Below are 24,967 nucleotides of genomic sequence, written 5' to 3' on the forward strand. Positions count from 1 at the left end.
TTTTAGGAATGTTTGTTCTATCCTCTGAAAAATACCACTGGAATTTTGATAGGGATTGCACTGAATCTGTAGATTGCTTTTGGGTATTATGGACATTTTAACAATATTAATTCTTCCAATCCATGGGCACAGAATAGCTTTCTATTTCTTTGTGACCTCTTCAATTTCTTTCATTAATGTCTTGTTATTTTTAATATTCAGTTCTTTCACCTCCTTGGTTAAATGTATTCTTAGGTATTTTATTCTTTTTGATGCAATTGTAAATGGGATTTTCTTTATTTCTTTTTCTGACACTTCATTATTAGTGTAAAAAAACACAACAAATTTTTGTGTACTGATTTTATATTCTGCAAATTTAATGGATCTGTTTATTAGTTCTAACAGTTTTTTGATGGGGTCTTTAGGGCTTTCTATAACTGGTATCATGTCATCTGCAAATAGTGATAGTTTTACTTCTTACTTTCCAATTTGGATGCTTTTTTTTTCTTTTTTTTTTTGCCTAATTGTTCTGGCTAGAACTTTCAGTACTATGTTGAATAAAAGTGGAGAGAGTGGGCATCCTTGCCATGTTCCTGTTCTTAGAGGAAAAGCTGACACAGTACAATGTCCACTGTGAGCTTTTCATATACGGCCTTTAGTATGTTAAGACATGTTCCCTCTTTACCCATATGGTTGAGAGTTTTCATCATAAATGGATGCTGAATTTTGTCAAGTTCTTTTCTGCATTTATTGAGGTGACCATAAGATTCCTATCCTTTATTTTGTTAATGTGGTGTGTCACATTGACTGATTTGCAGATTTGAACCATCCTTGCTTTTCTGGAATAAATCCCACTCGATCATGGTGTATGATCATTTTAATGTATTGTTGAATTCAGTTTACTAATATTCTGTTGAGGATTGTTGCACCTATGTTCATCAGGGATATTGACTTTTAACTTCCTTTTCTTGTAGTGTCCTTGTCTGGTTTTGGTATCAAGGTAATGGTGGCCTTATAAAATGAGTTCAGAAGTGTTCCCACCTTCTACATTTTTTGGAAGAGTCTGAGAAGGATTGGTGCTAATTAGTGTTAATATTTAGTAGAATTCACCAGTGAAACCTTCTGGTCCTGGTCTTTTCTTTGTTGGAAGGTTTTTAATTACATATTCAATCCCCTTACTTATTATTGATCTGTTCAGATTTTCTGTTTCTTCATGATTCAGTCTTGGTAGATTGTATGTTTCTAGGAATTTATCCACTTCTTCTAAGTTGCCCAATTTGTTGGCATATAATTATTGATAGTAGTCTCTTATGATCCTTTGTGTTTCTGTGGTATTGTTTGTAACATCTCCTGTTTCATTTCTGACTTTTATCAATTTGAGTCCTCTCTCGTTTTTTCTTGGTGAGCCTAGCTAAAGGTTTGTCAATTTTATCTTTTCAAAGAACCAGATCTTAGTTTCACTGATCTTTTCTATTGCTTTTTTAGTCTCTATTTCATTTATTTCTGTCTATTCTTTATCATCTTTTCCTTCTACTAACTTGGGTCTTCGTTTTTTCTTCTTTTCCTAGTTCTTTGAGATGTAAAGTTAGATTATTTGAGACTTTTCCTGTTTCTTGAGGTAGGCATTTATCTCTATACACTTCCCTCTTAGAACCGCTTTTGCCACATCCCATAAATTTTAACGTGTTATATTTTCAATTTCATTTCATTTTAAGCATACCAATAGCCTAGTGCCATCTATTACCTTTTTTCCCACCAGCATACTCAGTTAATTTCTTTTATTGTAATACAATACTCTAATGACTTAGAAACATACAAACCAGAATTTCATTGTCTAAAAAAATACCTAACTTATTTGAAGACTAGATAGATCACACATAAGCTGTTTCTTCAATAAGTGGTCTTAAGTGTAATTGATAAAACTTGGCTGGTAGTATATATACATTAATATATATGTTAATATACACACACACACACTAAATGACTACAGAATCTGCTAGTCTCTAGTGATAAATAGTTTAGTATATCAATAATATACTAAATACTAAAGAACTGGCTAGTCTCTAACTACTGATAAATATGGGCCTGCTGGTTCCTAGCACAGTAAAGTGTTAGGAAGTTTGCAAATTCACAAATTAATCTTTTCTCACAGACCATTAGCTAAGTGATAAGTAAATTATTGGCTCCTTCAATGCCCTTCTACCACTTTTATGCTTTCAAAGGAGAGCAATTTTCTATTGTTTCTCTTAACTTCCCACTGAAAAACTTTTCTTCAAGAATTTAGAGGAAAGAAAAAGCAAAAAACATACTTGCCTTCTGAGAATTTTATCCCCTGACTTCGTTTGGTATTACTGGAAATGCTCCCAGAGAAAAGAGTTCTGCCTGCTGCTGCAAGTTTATTTATCATTTAGCATCTTCCAAAATTTGGATGATCTACTATTTGAGACCACATACTTTAAAAATAAAAAGAAGAAAATACCAGCCTGAAAGCTGTGAGCTGACAAATTATGTCATAGAATTATTGAGTAAAGAGTAAATAAATCAATTTTAATTAAATTCTTACTGAGTTTGAAGAGTTACATGCAATTAAGTGTTGGAATTTACTTGAAGTAAGATATGTGTTTTTCTATGTAAGTATTTGATATGAAAGGTACACCTTATCATCTGTGATAATGCACATATAATTCTGGGAGATGACATCAAATTTGAGAAAATCTTTTATTTAGCAAGCATGTGGGAGGAAAGCCAGGAGAAGTTTAACTCTATCCTGGTAATGACAAATGCCCTCAATATGAGCTGATCATTTTCATCCTCTGAGTTAAGGCTGCCTTTAGGCAAAACTATATACTTCCTTCCTGAAGGCCAAAGTCATTTAGTTCAATTTTTGACTCCTCGAAGGCTAAAAACAGTTCCTGACATATATTGGTGTTTTTTGCATTAAAGTAAAATACGTTAAAATTTGTCTTGCAGGCTACCCACTCACATCTGTCATAGCCCACTGCTTTCTACCAGGTATGTTCACACATCAAGTCAGTTCCATTTCTGGAAATCTAAAACAAATGTACTCCATATATTTTCTACCATTCAAGGCTTTCCACTATAATATCCCCAAGTTTATGTACCCTTTCTCTAGCAAGAAAACTGAAGTCATTAGGCTCAAGATATTTCTTTCATTTTTGTGCTATCTGCCCCTATTTCTTCTCTCCTTTTCTGGTATAGATGTGCCTACTTTCTTTCCAAAACTTCTTCATTTGTGCTTTTTGGTGGATCTATCCAGTAGTTCATTTGAGAACATGGTCAGTTTTTCTGAACTAGGGTGAATGGCGGAACCTAGGGTGGGAACTGGTGGAGTGTGAGAAAAACACATAAACAGGTGTCAAAGGGACCAGCCCAAAGGACCACACTGGGAGAAATTGCATTCCCTTCCCTGGATTACACTATTTTCTCAGTCCTTAAATAGGGTCACTATTGAGAATTTTCAGTGTTTTCTTCTCTCTACTGATTCTCTTTCTTTGCCATTAATAGTTATTAAGACATACATCCTACCTTAGCATAAAAGTAAATTTTCCTCACTTCTGTTGCCACCTATTCCTCTTTTGTTTTATTGAAGCATAGTTGATTTACAATGTTGTGTTAATTTCTGCTGTACAGCAAAGTGATTCAGTTTTATATATATGTATACATATATACACACACACACACACACAAACACACACACATTCTTTTTTATATTCTTTTCTATTATGGTTTATCATAGAATACTGAATATAGTTCCCTGAGCTACACAGTAGGAACCTGTTTGTCACCTCTTTCTTAATTCTACTTTTCTTTTAAAACAAAACTCCTCCACCGTCTCACACTAATTCTCTTCTTAATTTCTGTATTCTGTTTTTCCATCTCTTCTTGACCAAAAGTGCATTCTCAGAGTTCACTAATGCCCTGCTCATCACTACATCCAAAAGCATTTCCTACTTTTTTTGTTTTCTTGAAACTTTGGTTGTGGTCTCAGCCTTCTTCTGAGTGTAACTTGACAGTATACTCACTACTTCGGGTTCTGCATTACTTCTTCCTCTGGTCTCTAGTGAGCCCGTGTACATGCTTTAACTCCCTCCCCAGGCTCCTCCCAGCCCTTACACTGAGTCTCCCTCAAGAATGAGCCTTTCTTCTGTTTTTCTCTTTTAATATCCTTCTTCTGGAATCCATTGCCTAATGTAGTTTGATTATCACAAGAATGATAGGCATTCCCTAACTGACATCTTCTGCTTTCATCTGGCTACAGAGCCCAGAACGGCACCTCAAGTATTTGTCTGAAATTCCCTTTTGGAATTGTCATCTTCACTTCTCTCTTAACACTTCTAACACTAAACTCAACATCTTCCCTGTGAACTGGCCTGTGTTACTGGGACTCATTCTTCTTTTTTTTTCTTTTTTTCCAAAACAATTGATGTATATTTGACCTAAAATATCTTAATTTCAGGTGTAAAACATAGTGATTTGACATTTTTATAGATTATGCACTCTATGAAGGTATTATAATATCACTGACTACATTCCCTTGGCTGTGCATTACATCCCTACGACTTATTATTTTTTATAACTGGTAGCTGGGATCTCTTAGTCCCCTTTACCTGTTTCTCCCATCTCTCTTCCACCCTCCCCTCTGGAGACCACTAATTTGTTTTCTGTATCTTTGAATTTGTTTCTGTTTTGTTATATATGTTCATTTGTTTTGTATTTTAAATTCAACATATAAGTGAAAACATGCAGCATTTGTCTTTCTCTGGATTACAAATTCTTAACCCTCCTTACTTCCTCCTCGTACCTGATCAATAAAGAATGACATTCCCTGGATCATTCTTTCACAGTAGTTCCTGCAACAGTCCCTAGGCAGTAAGTGTTTATAAAGCAGTTATAAAGTAAATTCACAGAAATCCAAACAACCCCACACTTTACCAGTTCAGACTTTTCCTCAAGCTTTTCCCTTTCCTTCTTTTCACTTCTGAAACCTTACTACACAAACTTGAAGGCTCAGCTCAGATACCACCAAATTTCCCAGTTCTACTAGGCATAAATAAATACTCTGTCCCACCTAAACTCTTATCACACTTTGTTTATATACTTAATTTTACATCTACCACTCTGCCTTATATGCAAATTACCTACTCAAGTATTGCTCTATTTCCAACCATACCTTGTAAGCTCTTGCAATGCAGTAAACTTGTCACTCAGTTTTTCTTCAATGAGACCTACCACAGTGCTATCCACATAGTAAGTGCTTAAAAACCTGTCTTCAATTAAACTAAATTGAGATGGGATTTGAGTAAGGCCTTGTGGTAGTCGTAAAATATTTAGAGATCTGTGTTCAAATGCAGTCTGTCTGGAATTCCTTTCAAATGGCCGAAAGGCTTTAGACATATTGTCCAAGGAATAAGAAGGGATCAATCATCTAAAACATAAATATACTGTCTTCCCCACCCCATCCCCCCCCCCCCACAGTGGAGAATCAGAATTAGATAAGAGGTTACTACTTTTGTGCTTAATTGACTTATCTGGAATTTCCGAAGAATAAAGTATTCTGTTGTAATTGTTATCATTTTTATTTTTTGGTGTGTGTTTTTCCTTTTGACACTGACAATTTTTTTTTATCTGAGTTGAGGGTCAAGGGTGAGACAAAGGTATACCCCATTTCGAATGCTTATTTTGCTAGTTGAGAGGTTCACGAAAAACCTTGATGCTGATAACGGTAGTTCATGCAAGAACTTTCTAGTGCCTTTGCTTTTCAGAATCATCTCAAGCTTCTAAATATAATCAAACTTTATTTATGAAAATATTTTTCATGTATATGTGGAAATCTGAAGTTTTCTAGCTATGTGCAATAGCTGGAATTCTAAAAATTTTCATTCTGGGATTTTTTACGTTTAAAGTTAACATAAACGACGCTGGGCCTTTATGACATTATATTTCAATTTATAATGACAGAGTGACCAATCCAAACGTGAAGATAAATTATATCCAAATAGGTTATATGGCGAGTATATTATATAATTTTTCAACAAATTTTAAAAACTAACACTACATTACTTTGAAAGGACATGCCCTCATCAAGTTGCTTGGTGTGTTCTGAGTCAAAATGTCTTTGGTGGCAATAATCAGAAACCACAGAGTTTCTTACTGGTGCTCATCTTTACTTCTGATTGGTCTAGAATTACAAAGCGTCCACCATGCATTAATTTCATCATTTCATTGCCAATCTTGCCGAAAATTCTGATTTAAAATAATAAATGTGGGAGGGAGAGTTGCCAGAGAAAATGGAGACAAGGAAGTGACAGTGAGGGAGAATGAGGCATAAATCCTTTTGGATAATCCTAATTTAATTGGACTGGTTTATATTATCTACTAATCAAATTGATAATGGACAAAAATAAAACCACAGCTATTAAACTCTCCCCTAAAAACAACTGACTGACTTGGTTGTATTTCCCTAGTGACCGAAATGAAACTGTTGTCCGTGCAATCTTAATGACAGCACAGGTCATGTCAGCTTGGTAAAACACTTGGGAGACGCTGACATTTCACAATGATCTTTCATATACAGTATCGTACAGCAAACTCTCTCTTAACCATATTTTTTAGTGGCAAATAAAACATGTGAGCAGCAAAGATTAAAATGTTCCACCCACTTAATTTTTTAGTTAGCGCGTTTACAGTCAGGTAAGCACAGGCTGCTAAGAAATGATTTTTACATTTCTTCACAAAATACCCTAGGAGGAGAGGCAATTTTCTTAGTGTAAAACTCAGCCTTTATTTTGTCAGACAAAGTAATTATGGAAGCAAAACAAATCCACATTGTCTAATTAGGTCATTAAAAAGCATAAATGCGTCATGGAAGTTTTTCTCCTTGCCTAAGACATAAAGTAAGACAATGAGAACAGTCTGGTAACATAGAAAGTTTTATAATTTGTTTCTTTTCCAAAATAATAGGTCCTTTCATCTTTCTATTTCCCTAAGATGAAGACAGTTCATTTAGAGACAAAACTCTGTAATTAGTTCAGGGTTTACTCTCATTATATTTCAAAATATTTAACCAAAACCAGGAAGGTAGAGAAAAGAAGAAAATACATAGAAAAATTTTCAAAGGAAGGGAATAAAATCAAGAGAGTAGGTTGCTGATCAAACTGTATTCTGCAGAGACAAGATGAATATAAAATCTACATTCATATAAACACAACCAGTCTGGGATACCAGAAAGCTCTTCAGAGGAATATACTGGCATCTGCCTTTGGGATTTGAAACCTGACTTTAATTACAGCTAACTTAAATAAAAACAAATGGCATGATTCTTTTGTCTCTTCCTCTCTCTCATTATTATTTCATGAGTTTTAGAAAACTCATGGCTCAAAGTGTTAAGAAACAAAATGCAAAAAAGGAAAAGAAAAGAAACCTACCTGCGATCCCCTTGGCCCTCGTTTGTGGTCCCATTCTGAATGCCCCATGAGCTGTAAGATAATATAATAATGACAGTAAGTTAAATGATACCTATTTTATTTTTTTTTATTTATTTTTTGCGGTACGCGGGTCTCTCACTGCCGTGGCCTCTCCCGTTGCGGAGCACAGGCTCCGGACGCGCAGGCTCAGCGGCCATGGCTCACGGGACCAGCCGCTCCGCGGCATGTGGGATCTTCCCGGACCGGGGCACGAACCCGTGTCCCCTGCATCGGCAGGCGGACTCTCAACCACTGTGCCACCAGGGAAGCCCAATGATACCTATTTTACATGGCAACTATTTCTACTCTTTATTTTAAAGAATAATGAGGCTTTTGAAAACTATGTTTTAATAGTAGGGCATTATATTGACCTCATGAGTAAATTAACATACCTGAAGTAATACACTTCTGGTTTGATAGCTAATAGTTCAACGACTAGTTGTTTTGAAGATATTTTAATATCACTGTGTGACAAAATGAGTCTGTAATGTACAGCTTTACGGTTGTCAGGAACATTCTAGATCAATGTTAAACCACGTTAAGCTTTATTTTCATACCATTAAGCTTCTAGTTTATTAAGAAAATATGCTACAGAAATCTACTAGTGTAGCTTACTCTACTGTCAAGAATGACAAGAACCAGAAGGCCAAAATATTTCAATCATTTTAAATTGTTTCGATAATATCACAAAAATATGAGAGTTCGAAGGAGCAAAATTATTTAATGTGAAATATGCCCCCAAAGTCACAAAATGTAAATTTTCATAAAAACAGAGACTACAAAACATTATCAAGTTATTCCCATAGTTGTAATAGTCCTGAGCTACTTTGCTTCAAAGAATAATATTTATTTTTTGAAAATAACATTTAACTTGAAGAGCATTAAGAAAATGCAAGATACCAACTGAGAGGAGTAAAATTCCATTTCTCTGTCCAGTATACTCACTAGTCATGTGTACCAATGGAAGAACTCCTTACCACTAAGAAGCTAGCATGCTAACAAGACATACTATGGAACATACTTCTAAACATTAACTTTTCTGTACAACAACAGTGACTCTTCAGCAGCTATACCAAAAAACAAAGAAACTGATCACGATAGCAACAAAAAGGTAATATACTTTTGAACATTATCAAGAAATGTTTGATAACCATACACAGGAAATGGTAAAACCTTACTGATAAACATACAATGCTCCTGGTTAAGACGAGTGAATTCAATAAAAGTATTGTGTTCATTTTTACCCAAATAAATTTACAGGTTTAACTCAATTTCAATCAAAAGCTGTTTGCATTTTTTTAAGAAAAAAATTGAAAAACACAAGCACCTAAATTTTATCTGAGAGAATGAACTTCTAAGAATCAAAATATTAGAAGAGATGAAAATGCCCTAGTGGTTATTGAAGTGTATTATAAAATTTAACTCAAATTATAGGATAATGATTTAAGACTCAAAATACAAATAAATGCAATGTGGTGGACAGTTCTGAAATAAATTCAAGTACATGTAGTAACAAAAGGTAAAAAATAAAATATAAAAATCAATGGGTATTTGATGAATTATTCAACAAATGAAAAGAAAAACTTGGAGCTGAACCTTACAATATACATAACTTCTATACAGATAAAAAGAGTTAAATTTTTAAAAGATCAAACTGTAAATATAAAATAGAATAAAATCCAGACAAATACTTAAACTACTTTGGAATATATAAAGATTTTCCAAATTAAAAAAAAAACACAGATGAATTTATCAGGCTACATGAAATCTTCAAATGTCTGCACAAATGTCAAATTGGCAAAATATCTGCAGTAAATGGTAGGTAATATCTTCAGGACACTAAGAACTCTACAAACTTGAAATAAACACAACTCTAATAGATAACTGGAAGAAAGGATAAGGACAATTTACACAATAAATATCAAGTCAAGAGGTTTATGGGAAACAATTGACTTTGCTGGAAGTGAAAGAAATTCAGTATAGACAATAACAAAAAGCTACTGTTGCCTATTTTTTAGCAAATTGATAATGTAGAATATTAGGTTAGGATTTAGGGAGATAAGTATACACATATATTGCTAGCATATAGCAAATATATATATTGAGATATATATATATACATATAACACTTATAAATATAGACATGTACCATGTATGTCAACTTTAATACATATTACATACTACTAAAAAGTCATACACTTTGACCAGTAAATAAAATCGTAAGAATCTAGTAGTTATAATGTGCTAATCACTGTGTTATCCAACAAAAGGGTAACTATTCAATAAATTATACTATAGAAAAGAATATAATATAGCAATTAGAAATTGTGTCCACCTAGAGGGGTGGGAGAGGGAGGGTGGGAGGGAGATGCAAGAGGGAGGGGATATGGGGATATATGTATACGTATAGCTGATTCACTGTGTTATACAGCAGAAACTAACACACCATTGTAAAGCAATTATATTCCAATAAAGATGTTAAAAAAAAAATTGACCTTCAGAGACTTCTAAAAAATTACATGAGAAATGCTCATGGTATAATGAGTGAGAAATACAACTACGTCATTTTAAATTACTCATTTTTAATAAGACAGTGGATTATTGCAAGCCTTAGAAGTATTACAATGATTTAATTATTTGGCTAGCATGCAATTTTGGGTAAATTAGCCCAGATAATCATCACATAAAATTGAATGCTTAGTAGATATTTCTTTAATTTTTTTAAATTTGTAGATTTATTGGCAATACATCTGCTGGTAAATATTCATTAATACTAATTTAAAGTTAATTATAGTAAGATTAAATACTAATCAACCAATGAAATAGTCTGATTCAGAAACATAAATTAAGGATATTTAAGTAATTATTCACTAGAAATATCAAAACAATTCTTGACAATTTCAACCACTGTCCTATTGAGACTTTGGGAATATCTTTCATTAATAACAGGGAGGTGAGATGCTTGTGTTGGCAACTCTAAAGAGATAATAAACTTGAGTACTAGACTGATAAATAAAAATGATTTTTAAGCAGAAGGCTTACCTTATCTCTCTCTCACTATTTTATCTAAATGTTCTCAAGAAAATAGGTTATAAAAGGCTGTTATGACTATTACCCTCTTGCTAGTGAATTTAAACGAACAGGGTAACTTGGTAAATTCTACCACGCATGAGTATCACAATTAAAAGAGGTAAATACATCAGAAACACGAATTGTCATCCACCTATATGAATTTAAGGGGGAATAGCTGATGATGACAGATACTAAGTCAAGAATATAACATTTCTCCAAGATCAGAACTAAGGTAAGAAAACCACGGGATCCACTGCCCTCTGCCATTAACTATCTTAAAGACAATTTTTAGTCAAAGAAAAAAATCATCCAAAATGTAGACTCATTTGGGTCATCACTTACTACAGAAGAGAATTTACAAACCAGAACTTATAAACCTCCAAAAGTTTCACTCTCCAACCTTTCATTTATTTATTTATTTATTTTGCGGTACGCGGGCCTCTCACCGCTGTGGCCTCTCCCGTTGCGGAGCACAGGCTCCGGACGCGCAGGCTGAGAGGCCATGGCTCACGGGCCCAGCCGCTCCGCGGCATGTGGGATCTTCCCGGACCGGGGCATGAACCCATGTCCCCTGCATCGGCAGGCGGACTCTCAACCACTGCGCCACCAGGGAAGCCCTCTCCAACCTTTTATTTTAAACTTTAAAATAGTAAATTTGCCAAATGTGTTACGTATCAGAGAGAGTTATTTTCCTTGCAGTATGCAATAGAGTGATGAGAGAGATTTAGGCTAAGGGGATTCTATTCCACTGTATCATTATATATTTATATTATCTATTTAATACCATTATTATAATGTATTTGAAAGTCTGAGTTGACAAAGCATGTGGTAACATTTCAAAATGTATTTTAAAATGATACTGCTGCTACTTTTTTCTAGGTAATAAAAAGTTACATAAATCTACATGCTCTGTGAGATATCCAAAATATAAAAAAACTCTGAAATGAATAAGATACTGGAATGTTCTCTATTCAATACGAAGAAAGGCAAAGGAAATCAACAAAGATTGTATTCCCTTTGGACTTGAGGAAATCACACAAGGGCTTTATCATTAAAAAAGTATCTATTGATACTTTTCATTGAAAAAATCTGAGCAAAAATTTAACATTACTTCAGTGTTGACTTATACAGGGTTTGTTACCGTATTTTCTCGCATTTGTTTTTTAAATGCAGAGAAAGGCAGAGAGGACTGGATAGGGTGTCAGGACTCTACTTCTTCCCATGATTATTGCATACCTGGCACAGAAAGGGGAGTGAGTATCAGCTTCATATTAGTACATGACAGCATTTGAATTTTTACCCTATCTACAGACACAGAATTTATTTTACTGTCATAAGAGCACTGTCCTCAGATCACGGATCCAGGACTAAAATAAGCATCATGTTTTCAGTAACCTTTTAAAAAAACTATCCATAGTATGATAAACTGCCTGACTTATTTAATAGTGCAGATTATTTAAGTTAAAATGAAGCATTTGGCTGCTGGTAACTATTCCTATTAAAGCAGAACCATAGAGCTAAATGTTTTAGAAGTGCAGAGATACCTCCCTAGCCCTACGCTCGTAACTAACGATTAGGACAAATGAAAAAAATTGGTCAGTTATAATAAATAGTAAAGAGGAGAGCTTGCATTATAAGTCAATGAATTACAGAATTAAGTGCAAACTGATGTTGATGTTCTATCAGTGAGAAAGTTGAAACATCCTTTGAGTCCACAGGTAGGATTAGTGTTAAGTTGCAGATGTCCATTGACATGTCATGGGATTAGATAAAAGACAGAAATGGGTCATGGACAACGAACAGAAGTAGAATTTGTGGAATCATTTTTTTCTTTTTGCAGTTGAAGTCACTTGAATGGACTACACTTTCAAGATAAGTGAAGAGCAGCATGATACCTAGGCCATTCTGGGAAGAGAGACAAAAAGTTTATTAACCTGATATGATACTCTTTTTGGAGGAGGAATGCTTCTGATTTTATGATCAATTGAAATGTAAAACAGAAAAAGAGAAATTGAAACTAAAAAATGAATAATAAATAGGAAATTCAAATACATTCTGGTTGATAAAGAGTACATGGCTTAATTCAGGAAGAAAAAAATGTCTGTCTCTCACCTTCTATAAAAAATACCTTCTTGGTTATTTAACTATGATTACTCCTATGGGTAATAACACTTTAATAAACATCTCACCAGAAGGTTTGAGGATATATAGGTCACCAAAGTTATGCCTACACACGGCAAAGAGAAGGAATTCTCCGTAAAACTGTCTATCTTTCCTTCTTTCTCAACTCCCATTAATCAGGATGGGCAAAATGAAGATGCTTAAATTTATTCCTAGGAAATAAAATATACTTCCTTTCAGAGAAACACAATTTGCTATGTAAAGCATTTTGAAAATCCTAACTTCCCTGACACTAAGTCATTTTCATCCTTATGGAATAAATTCTTCTCTCTTTTATTTTTAATAATAAATTTCTACATCACAGCCTTCAGCTAACAGTATGTTACACAGTACTTAGTTCCAAAGAAAACAAAACTTCTGCCAAACACCGAATTTAAAAAGTTCACAGGAGAAACAAAGGAGAAGTTAGCATGGAAACAAAATGGTTCTGTCCAAGCAGAGATATTTTTAATACTAGCATGAGAAATGCAGAGAGTTGAAAGTGTGTTTCTGTAGGTAAAATAGTTCCTTTTCTTGTTTATATTTTTCCCTGTGCTATAGTCTATTATTTTTTGTTTGTTAATACAAACATGAATACCTTTTTAGGGACTTTTTTGGGGGGAAAAAAAAAAAACTCACCAGACCTATTACTGAAGGGATGTAAGCTGCAGGAAACCACAACTAGATGCAAAATTAAAAAAAAAAAATACTTCGCATGTATTTAAAGAGGCGAGCGGTTTTAGATATGAAAAAATGTAATGATGGAGAGTAACAGTCACACTGTTATCCTAAAGTTATTCTCAAGTAAACTATTCTTCTACTTCATTTGTTGAAAACCTACAAAATGGGAGAAAATATTTGCAAACAATACAACTGACAAGGGATTAATCTCTAAAATATACAAACAGATCATACAGCTCAATATCGAGAAAACAACCTAATCAAAAAATGGGCAGAAGATCTAAATAGACATTTCTCCAAAGAAGACATACAGATGGCCAACAGGCACATGAAAAGATGCTCAACGTCCCTAATCATTAGAGAAATGAAATTTAAAACTACAATGAGGTATCACCTCACACCGGTCAGAATGGCCATCATCAAAAAGTCTACAAATAATAAATGCTTGAGAGGATGTGGAGAAAAGGGCACCTTCCTACACTGTTGGTAGGAATTTAAATTGGTGCAGCCACTGTGGAGAACAGTATGGATGTTCCTTAAAAAACTAAAATAGAGGGCTTCCCTGGTGGCGCAGTGCTTGAGAGTACGCCTGCTGATACAGGGGACACGGGTTCGTGCCCCGGTCCGGGAAGATCCCACATGCCACTGGGCCCGTGAGCCATGGCCGCTGAGCCTGCAATCCGCAACGGGAGAGGTCACAATAGTGAGAGGCCTGCGTACCGCAAAAAAATACCACAAAAAACAAAAAAAACCCTAAAATAGAGCTGTCATATGACCCAACAATCCTAGTCCTGGGATATAAGACCCAGCAATCCTAGTCCTGGGCATATATCCAGATAAAACCATAATGTAAAAAGATACATGCACCTCAATGTTCATTGCAGCACTATTTACAATAGCCAAGACATGGAAGCAACCTAAATGTCCATGACAGATGAATGGATAAAGGAGATGTGGTGTATATATACAGTAGAATACTATTCAGCCATTAAAAAGAATGAAATAATGCTCTTTCCAGCGACATGGATGAGATTATCATACTAGGTGAAGTAAGTCAGACAGAGAAAGACAAATATATTACATCACTTATTTGTGGAACCTAAAAAAATGATACAAATGAACTTATTTACAAAACAGAAATAGACTCACAGATATAGGAAACAAACTTATGGTTACCAAAGGGAAAAGTGGGGGGAGGGATAAATTAGGAGTCAGGGGTTAACAGACACACACTACTGTATAGAAAATAGATAAACAACAAGTACCTACTGTATAGCACAGGGAACTATACTCAATACTTTGTAATAACCTATACAGGAAAAGAATCTGAAAAAGAAAAAATATATATACTCATATATATATATGAATATATATATGAATCACTTTGCTGTACACCTGAAACTAATAGATTTTAAATCAACTGTACTTCAATAAAAAATAAATTACAAAAAGAAAATTACTATAGTTTTGAAAACATAAAAATAATATATATATACTAAAAGTTATATATTATATATATATGAATATATACTCTGTATAGTACATACATGGAAGTATAACATAAAACCCTCTTTTTATGTAATCATTTATTCATTAAGCAAATATTTACTGTGTGCCTATTATATGCAAGGAACTCTTCCGGACATAACCTATATACTAGTGAACAGACCAAGATGCATCTCTCTTCTCCTGGCTCTTAAAATTCTAATGAAAGGAGATAGAACATACACAAATAAACATAGACCAGATGATGATAAAGCTATAAAGATGCCTAGAGTAGCGTAAAGGATAGAGAATGAGAGGCAAATGGTGAGTCGGGGCTGGGAACAGAGCTAATTTTATTTAAGTAGATCAGGGAAGTCCTTTCTGAAAAAGTGACATTTATCAGAGACCTGTATAAAGTGGGAGAGCCAGACACACAGGTATCTGGGGGATGGGCACGCGAGACAGAAGACACAGAGGTGCAAAGGCCCTGAGATGGGAGTACAAGTGGTACAACTGAGGAGCAGCAGAGCATCCTTCACCTAAAATTTTAAAACAGTTGGATCTTTTAAATCTATATTTGGTATTTACTCTCTTTCCTCTGGTATGAAATTGTCCAGAAAAGTTAGTCATTAACTCCATTAATTAAAAATAACAAAGTAGGGCTTCCCTGGTGGCGCAGTGGTTGAGAGTCCGCCTGCCGATGCAGGGGACATGGGTTCGTGCCCCGGTCTGGGAAGATCCCACATGCCGCGGAGCGCCTGGGCCCGTGAGCCATGGCCGCTGAGCACACGTACCGCAGAAAGAAAAAAAAAGAAAGAAAAACAAAGTATATTCTCTAGAGAAATAGTCGTGGAGCAGGGATTCTCCCTTCCCGGATCTCTTACTCAGTTTTACTCAATACAACAAGAATTTATGAAGCATATACGATATGCCACAAAGGCACCCTTGTATTAGTCATAGTACAATTTTGTTGTCTCTTTACACATCGGTTATGTTTTTCAAGAGTCATAAAATGCATAAGGGCAGGGGCTGCCTTTTAATTGCAGTTACTATGAGAAGCCTGGGACTTTCAAATTCATAAGGAAATTAAAGCTCTTCTTTAACCTTGGCATGTTCCCTTTGGATTCTTCCCTTGGCATACTCTTTTCATAATCTCCTTAGTACTTATGTTTTCGCTCTCTAGGATTCTATGTAGGAAGATGGGCCTGGACTGCCCGCTCCCCTGCCTGCAGGGCCCACTAGACAGGAGTCCCCTGGCCTGGGACGATCTGTGATGGACAGTGTAGACCAGTGCAGCTCCCATCTAGTCCTTTTAGGGGAACTGCTCTTAATCCTTGATGTTTCTTTCCTTCGCCTCTTGTTATCAATGGGGGTCAAGGCTATATTGTGCTCTGCCGAAAAGGGAACTGAAAATCTGTAAATTTAATTATAAAGGAGGGTAGATCTTTTCCAATACCATCTCTATTGGGCCTTTTGAGGGCCCAAACCCCAGCGAAGAACCCTGGAGGGCTGGGTGACAATGTGGGGAGCCTCAGGGATTTTTCTTAACTACTTTGGCCTATGGTCCAAATCAAACACAGACTTCCTGGGAGACTCCATCAGCCTCCTTCGTGTAAACCAGATACCATCAGCAGCCTCAGTTCTCACCCAGAGCCTAGCTTCACTACCACCACTTCATCACATCCCCCCACATGCTAAATCCATTCCACTCTACAAGGCATTATCAAGCGATGGGGACATTACTGAAGAGCTAAGGGGAGACCGGACATGATTACACCACACAGAATACTGCAAAAAGCCACTCAGATATCCATCAGGTATCTCAGAGGGTGTCACAAAGCATTTTTGTTTATTTTTTTATAGCTGTTACTACCTCTTGCCCTTTACTCCTGGTGGGGGGCGGGGGGGGGGGCGGGAGGCATGGGGAGGGAAATGAGTCTTTTTCAGCTTAAAGGTCTCAACCTTTCATGCCTCAAGGATCCTCCCCCAGAGCTCGTTTTTTTTTTTTTTTTATCATTCCCCGCTTTCTCCTATTCTCCCCATCTTGAATCTTCAGACAAATTAGCACGAGAAAAAGGACTCTTTAGAACTGACCCTCCTTAGAAAGCACTGAGAGCCTGAAAACAGTAAAGCACTACATAGGACTGAAATCAAGGGTTTTTTTTTTTCCTTTCACAGTTGGTGATAACTACCTAAATTCCATTCACTTGGCAGAGAATAAATCCCTGATCCTAACTCAGCGTTCCAACCCAGCAGCCAGTATAAATTTCATAAACACAGGGGAATGAGAAAACTTCAAATAGAAAGAAATTCAAATATTCTGGAGTTCGAAATCCCAGTCTCTCTGCTGTTAAGTCCTGTATCTCTTTCTGATTAATGACGATAATGATGTTCCCACACTTTGGTTTAGAATGTTTTCATAATTCTATTTCTGTCCCTGTCATCACAATAACAATCACTACCCTAAACCTATATGCAGCTATTGAGCTACAAAGCTTCCATTATTTTTACTTAATAGATCTTGACTATCTTGATTACATGGAATTTTTGTACTTTTTATTGCTAATTTGTATTTTGGGTACTATGCTACTAATAATGCAATCACAACAGTATTGTGCTTAAGCAGTGTTCCCCTATTAGATATTTTATAAAGAAATGACAATACAGTAAAACAAGCTTGTGAAATTCTGCATAATATAATTAGTACTTGGATACTCCCAATTCTTATTAGGGTTATTAAAGTCTGGTGAAGTATTAAACAAAGGAACTCCATTTAACTAATATTTTCAACACATTTGAACAGAACACTTTTGTTTCGAAAGAGATGAACAGCTTTCCACGGAACACATTCTGAGGATTTTTTTTTTTTACAGTTTTCTAAATGTTTTTCTTATACATTTATTTTTTCATTATCAAAGAATAGAGGCATATCATTCTTACTTTATAAATATGGAAATGAGTAAAGAGAAGTGAACTTGAAACATAGCCACTAGCCCACTGGATGGATTAAAATTCAGTTCTGCTGACTACAAATCATATACTTTTTCTACTGTACAACCTTTAACAATAAATAATTATTGAGTTCAAACCAAGTATCAGGTCTTGGTCAACTAAGTATATTGGTAAGGAAAATGAAAAAGACATGGGATTTGATTTGTCTTCATGGAACTCATGGTGGTAGTTAATGTGATAGACTTATTTCTCCAAAATCCATTTTCCACTCCTAGTCTCCACCTCCTTTAAAAATTATGGAATATGAGAAAAATTTAATTTCTTGGGAAAGCCTCTGGAAATACTATAATCATATTTTTCAATGTTGGCTATGGAATTACTTCAAAATGTATAGTAAATTATATGTCAGAGCTTAAGTTATGCCAAATTCTCTAATAGCATATCTCAGTAGTACCTATTCTTCATTCCTGCATGCATTCACTCACTCACTCATTCGTACATCCTTTCAACAAATATTTATTGGGTACCCACAATATCTAGCCCAGTGTTCTATGTAAACATAGCAAATGTTGCTATTCCCAACCCTGAGGCACCACAGGATCTTGAAGTACTTTCTGAATCATTAATAAACTCTGGCACAGTAGTCAAGCATGTGGGTTCTAGAGGCTGGATTTGTTGGTTCAAATCCCACATCTGACATGATATTCAATCTTACTAGATACATAATCTTGGACAATTTACTTAATGTTTCTGTGCCTCAGTTTCTGTATTTCTAACATTGAGATAATAATGGCATCTAATTCTAAATGAGTTATTACATAAAGAAGGCTTAGTATAGTATCTGGTACACAGTAAGTACACATTAAATCTTAGCTATTATTTTTATCATTTTTAATAATTACATGATTTTATTTAGGTGTTAATATATTCTAATTCTTTAAGAAAAGTATAATTCAAATGCCATATATGTGATTACTTTTTATTAAGCTAGAGTGGGAAAAACCCATTCCCTGACCATGGCAACATCCAATTTACAAAACTTGATCAAATTTATAAGTAAAACAAACGTCATGCATCATTTCTCAGAGTAATATGTAACACATGTAACGTGTCCATGAGGTCTACTGAGTCTACTGAATCAGATTCAGATTTATTTTCTGTGTAATAATTGGAAAATCCAAATTTTAACATCACTAGGTCCCCTTAGTGACAAGAGACATGGAGACATGAGATCTGGGGTGGCTTAATTTTCATGAGGCACATAGAATAGCAAAAGGCTGAGTGTCGCAAATAAACATCTGGAAAGATCAGCTGAGGAAAAAGCTACTCGAGAGTCTGTTCAATATGGACAAGGCTTGTACCTTCAGGTGGATCTATTAATTGGAAACACAACGGAATTCCCAATGCAAGTGACAGGCCTGAAAAAACAAGCAAACAAAACTAAACAAGGAAACCCCTCAAATCCATGCAAATGTTTCTAAAATAACCACAATAAAACGTTTTTAAGTTCTGAACGGCAAAACAAAATGCAGTTTTCTTAGGAAATGTTAAACAAGGCATTGTGGCTATACTTTTTTAACTCTATCAAACTCGCTTCAGGTGAAACCCAAATCTCTGAGCAGCACTGAACACAGCTATAAATCTGCATTTTACAGTTTGTTAAACTACCGCCTGTATTATTTCTGCCAATTTGGGTAATTGAGCAGAAAGCACACATACAAAAAAGAGTTTCATTCATTATTTCTAGCTCTTCACCTGTGGTCTTTAGAATGGCTCTTGCTAATATTTCTCAGTTTCCCTATATACTCAGATCCCATTTATACAAAGCCTTATTCAAGGCTCTTTTCCCCGGAAAGTTATTAAGACTCAGTCAAACCTCATGACATGACAGCAACTTCATGAGACTAACCTATAAGACTGATCTTTCTTTAGAAGAAAACTTTGGAAATCCTAGGGGAAAATAATGAAATTTAGATACAGCCTCGGTTGTGGCAAAAACCTTAACAAGATTCATGAGGTCTTGCATTTGGATAACTTTAAGGTTTTTTTTTCTTTTGCTTAATCAAACATTCTCACATATTGCATGTGGTATAAATAACATACAATTTCTTAAATTGTAGCATTAAAATTAATAATGTGTGCTGGAAAATGGGAAAAAGTACTTTGATCTCCAAAACACTTACTTTTCTGGACCTATAAAACTATAGATATGTTACTACTTAGTTTTTAAGCTGTTATGTAGAGCAACAAAACTAACTAAATCAGAGAAAAATTTCCACTTAAACCATCTTTCTTAGAAATGGTCTTAAAAATCAATAGCGTGACTTTAAAAAATAAATCTCAATAATACACGACTTAAAAAGTTAAACTCAATTTATGTCTGATAAATGACATAAGGTACTGAATTCATTTTCATATGATTTCCTCTTAATGTGAAAGTTACTTTTTTCCAAAAATGTTTTTTTGTAAAAAATATAAAGCCTTATTTTATCCAACGCTTAGCTACGTTTTTCATCAGTGCCAAAAAAACTTCAGCAAAATGACAAAATTCCACACATTTTCCATGCTACTTCTCTTCCCCAAACAGCCTCACTTTGGGGGGTTGTGGAGAAAAGGATAGATTGACTAAGTGAACAGTATATGCCAGCCCCATTATATGTCCCTTGGGTTTCTTCTTTTTCCACTTAACTTGATATTGCCAAAACTACTTTCGTTCCACTTCTACGATATGTAAGTTTTAATAAAACATGTGCATCTTGTCCTTAGCTCCCTAAATGCTGCTGGAAATAATTTATGATAAAGCCCGAAGACAGTTTCTCAGCTCAAGTTTAAGGCAGAGTATATCCACATCCCCAAATTTGATATAGCCCCTCAATTCTTCATGGCTCCAAGACTCATTTGATACATTGAAAGTAATTTCATGGGTTTGTTTATACCACAACCAATGTTCTTTTGCAGAAAGAAAAGGTTTCCTTGGAAATTTATTCCCTTTTGGGACATATTACACGGGTCCCTAGGGATGAAGAAAAAGAAACTCGAATATAAGATGATGTGGCGAGGAAAAGGGAAGGGGGGGAGAAAAAAAGGAAGATCAGAGCATGATGTAAAACTGTTTGTACTTTATGAACATGATTCTGGGTTGCAGAAGAGGAAGGTTGATTAATGTATCAATTTACCACGAACTTTGTCAATTTGAATCAATAATATACAGTGGATTGTATTCCTGCTTTTTTGATTATTTATCTAAATTGAAAACTCAATTTCAATTGAGTTTTGAAATGTTTTTTGTGGGAAGGGGGCATCCTAAAGGAAGTATACAATAAAACATTATTTTCTATTAAACACATTTTATTTGCTTCCAGCCATTACTGGAAGTATTAAATATTTCACCAAGACACGTGTTTCAACATAAATTGTTATCTAGAAATAGAGGGAAGGATGTAATTTGACAAATAAGATATTTGTACAGTTATTGCTGTGTCACAGCCAAAGTTTTTAATGAAATTGCCACAGAAAATAGTTTCTCATCTTTTGTTGAGGAATTTAAGACAGAATTGTGGGATTCAAAAACGATCATAAAGTCACATTTGAAAATTGAGAATTATTGTCATTGATGGAAGTATTAGGGCGATTTTCCTGTTAGGCTACATTTCTTCTTTTCTGGAAGTGGTCATGGGGGAATGACTGTTCTAATATGGTTTCTGGCTGCAGGGTATGTAAAAAATGCCCAAGATAGTATCCTTAGAAGATGACAAATTCAATTTTTCAGAATCAATCAATTACACAAGGTACAGTCACAGCTTTAGAAGTGTAGCCAAACTGAACCTCTAGCCTGTAATGTTTTTCGTCTTTCAAGCTACCGTTATTCAAAACTTAAAGAAAAAATTTTTTTTGCAAGTTCCATATATTCAAACAGCTCATTAGAACCATAAACTAGAACACTTAGAATAATCTAATTTATAATATATTACAAAAACACAATTTTGACTTCAAAAGATAAAGTCAATCAGGGGAGGCTCTGAGAGACTACGCTATGTGTTCAATTTGTAAGTCAGGCTAAGAAATGTTTTTAAAAATGCTTAAAAATTGAATCTATTATATTGTCAGAGACCTTATTTTCAGCCTCTCTCCTTCTTCCTGATTTAACAATACAGGTGCTGTTATTCAAGTTACTGTACATATTACAGTATATTAATTGAGTCTCTATAACATTGTTTTGAGGTTAAGATAGACTCTGGAGTCCAATTTCTTGAAATCAAACCCTAATTTCACTCTTACTAGCTCTATGAATCTGAGTAAGTTATTTTTATCATTTCTAGGTCCAGTTTCCACATTGTAAAATGGAGATAATAGTAAGATGACCAAGTTGACATAATTTTTATGAAGGTAAGATGAGATCTTCAATGTAAAACCATTCAATGGCTTCTCATTTCATTTAGAATTAAATTTGAACTCACTGCTATAACCTACAGGGCTTGAATACTGTTTACTGTGCCCGGAATGAATTTTTCCATTTCTTAGCATTGTTAGCTCATCCTTACCCTTCAGGTATCATTTCGAACAGCACTGCCTCAGAGATATTTTCCAAGACTAAAGAATAAGCCACCCTTCCATCCATCCATGCCTCCATCCATCCAGCATCAGCCAATAGATACTGAGCACCTACCCTCAGCCAGGCTTGATACTAGGTACTGGAGTTAGGGAATAAAGAAAAGAGGCCAGCCTTACCTTCATCTTCCCCAATTCTCTTCAGCATGACCATCTGTTTCCTGTATTTAATGGCAATCTGAAATTATCTTGCCTATTTATTTCATTACTTGCTTATTGTCTATCTCCCATTCTAGAAAGTGAGTTCAAGGACCAAAAATCTTTTGGTCTTATTTTCTATATGCACTGTACCTGGCAGCAGTTAAGGGACTCGGTAAACATTTGTTTAAAGAATGACTAATTAGTTTGCCCAGAAGAAAATTAAGTAAGAGAAGTCCACTGGTTAGGAATTTGAAAAATGAGTTGATTCAAAAATTCTAGAGCTGTGAAAAGACTTCTTTGTCTTCAATTTCATTCTCCCTAGAGTCCTCTTGCTATTAAAAAAAAAAAAAAGCAGCATCTTGCGATATGTTTGTCAAATTATAATGAATAAAATGCCTACTATTTTAGTTTTAAGATTCTGTGGTACCCCTAGATGGAAATGGAGACATTCTGAGTTGCTGTATATCAGGATGCAAACAAGAGAACACAAGTAGTAAAGACACTTTGTCCCTTCACTCTCTAACTTATAATTTTCTTTCATCCCTTGCCTTATGTGGCCAAAGACTGCTAGTTTCCCATACCATATACATCTACTCTTACTCTTCACACAAATCCAATTTTTGCAGAGACGGCAACGTGCCTAGCTTAAAAACATTTCCTGACCTCCCCTCCCTTATAGATCAGGAAGCCATGGGACACAATGTTGGCCCATCAGATGTTAACGGAAGTCACTATGGGAAACTTCCAAGAAAGCACTTTAAAAGGGGGAAAGACTTGGCTAGCTTGTCTTTTTGCCCTTCTCCCTTTCTAGTCTTCCTGCCTGGAAGTGCTTTGGGATTCTGGAGATGAAGCAATGATCATCTGACCCAAAGTAACCAGGAGGAAGAGATAATCGCCTCTGCCCCGACATACTGAAGCCATGAAAATGTCATCATTGAAATCAACTTGAGCAGACATGTACAAATGCAAACACACACACACACGTGCGCATGCACGCACATACTCTTATGGACAAGCAGCAGTAACGCCAGGCAACCAGTATAGACCAGAAAAGGCCTTCGAAGAGAAACAGATCCACACATTAACTGAATTTGGATTCGTTCCAAAGCAAAATTATAACATTCTAACCATATGTCTGGTACACAGAGGAATCATTTATGTCATTAGTTTGATTCCCATTATGTATGTGATACTTATATCAAATTCAGCCTTGTGAACTCAACAAAGATGGTAGAAATAATCTTGGATATCTCAGTTCCCTTTGTTGCCACACATCTGGTTCTTGAATAAAAAGTGACCGTCACTGTTTATTTATTTATTTATTTAAAAAGGACAAAGGCCCAGAATGGTGAGAACCAGGTGAAACCAGTTTGGAAAACAGATTAAAACAATTTTTCTGGGGGAAAAAGAAAACAATGTTTCTGAAGTATGTTTTATAGAACCTGGTTTAGTTGTTTTAGGGAAAAAATCATTAGTTGTTAGTAGTTGTTTGGGGGAAAATCACCTTAAAAGATTTTAGAAATATTGGGCTAGACACATGTTATTTTTAACACAGAACTTCACATCTCCTTTAATATTATGACCTCAGAGTGATAAATATAGCAAATGAATTTCTCAATAGCCTCAATTTCTCAAATGTAGTTTATCTCAGAAACTGAACTAATTTCTCATAGAGCACCTGTGTACCACAGACCACAGTTTGGGAAATAATGAAGAATTTTGTTTTTCAAAATGTTTCAATTCAAAAAGCTCAGAATTTCAGAGAAGAACAATACAAAAATATATACTTCTAGATAAGTCAAGACAATGACCATTAACCTTAAAATCTGGCATTTAGAATAATTTGTCTGCTTTTTGTTTTAAAAATAAACATGACACACAATAATTGCATCAGGAAAGTAAAAAGACAACCCAGAGGGTTGCAGAAAATATTTGCAAATCACAAATCTGTTAGGGGGCTTGTATATAGAATACTTGTACAAAGAATACAGAATCCTGAAATAATACAAAGAAATTAACCCAATTAAAAAGTGGGCCAGGGGCTTCCCTGGTGGCACAGTGGTTGAGAGCCCGCCTGCCGATGCAGGGGACACGGGTTCGTGCCCTGGTCCGGGAAGATCCCACATGCCACGGAGTGGCCGGGCCCGTGAGCCACGGCCGCTGAGCCTGCATGTCCGGAGCCTGTGCTCCACAACGGGAGAGGCCACAGCAGTGAGAGGCCCGCGTACCGCTAAAAAAAAAAAAAAAAAAAAAAAAAGCACACACACCTCTATATACACACCCATTCCACACTAAGGGACTCTTTAAGGAAAAATCATAAGCATTAGATTCATCTCTTTTTAAATTTGAGGAGTATTATTGAAAATATTGCGGAATAGAGAATTATAATTACTTCTTTAGGTGTA

General features: G+C 35.2%; 1 protein-coding gene across 3 annotated transcripts in view; it reads right to left on the bottom strand.

Moving 5' to 3' along the window:
• Nucleotides 1-24,967, bottom strand: part of PDE3A (phosphodiesterase 3A) — a gene marked incomplete at its 5' end in the record, with an annotated part of 452,867 nt that overhangs the window by 114,370 nt on the left and 313,530 nt on the right. For 2 of the 3 annotated variants that reach the window (XM_079938037.1, XM_079938039.1), the window contains one exon: nt 7,425-7,475. The exons of the other annotated variant lie outside the window; for it this stretch is intronic. In XM_079938037.1, the coding sequence (XP_079794163.1) occupies nt 7,425-7,475 (51 nt within the window). The remainder of the gene's footprint in view (nt 1-7,424; nt 7,476-24,967) is intronic. 3 annotated transcript variants of the gene reach the window in all.

Source organism: Stenella coeruleoalba (genome assembly GCF_951394435.1).
Source record: "Stenella coeruleoalba genome assembly, chromosome: 11".
Classification (NCBI taxonomy): Eukaryota; Metazoa; Chordata; class Mammalia; order Artiodactyla; family Delphinidae; genus Stenella; species Stenella coeruleoalba.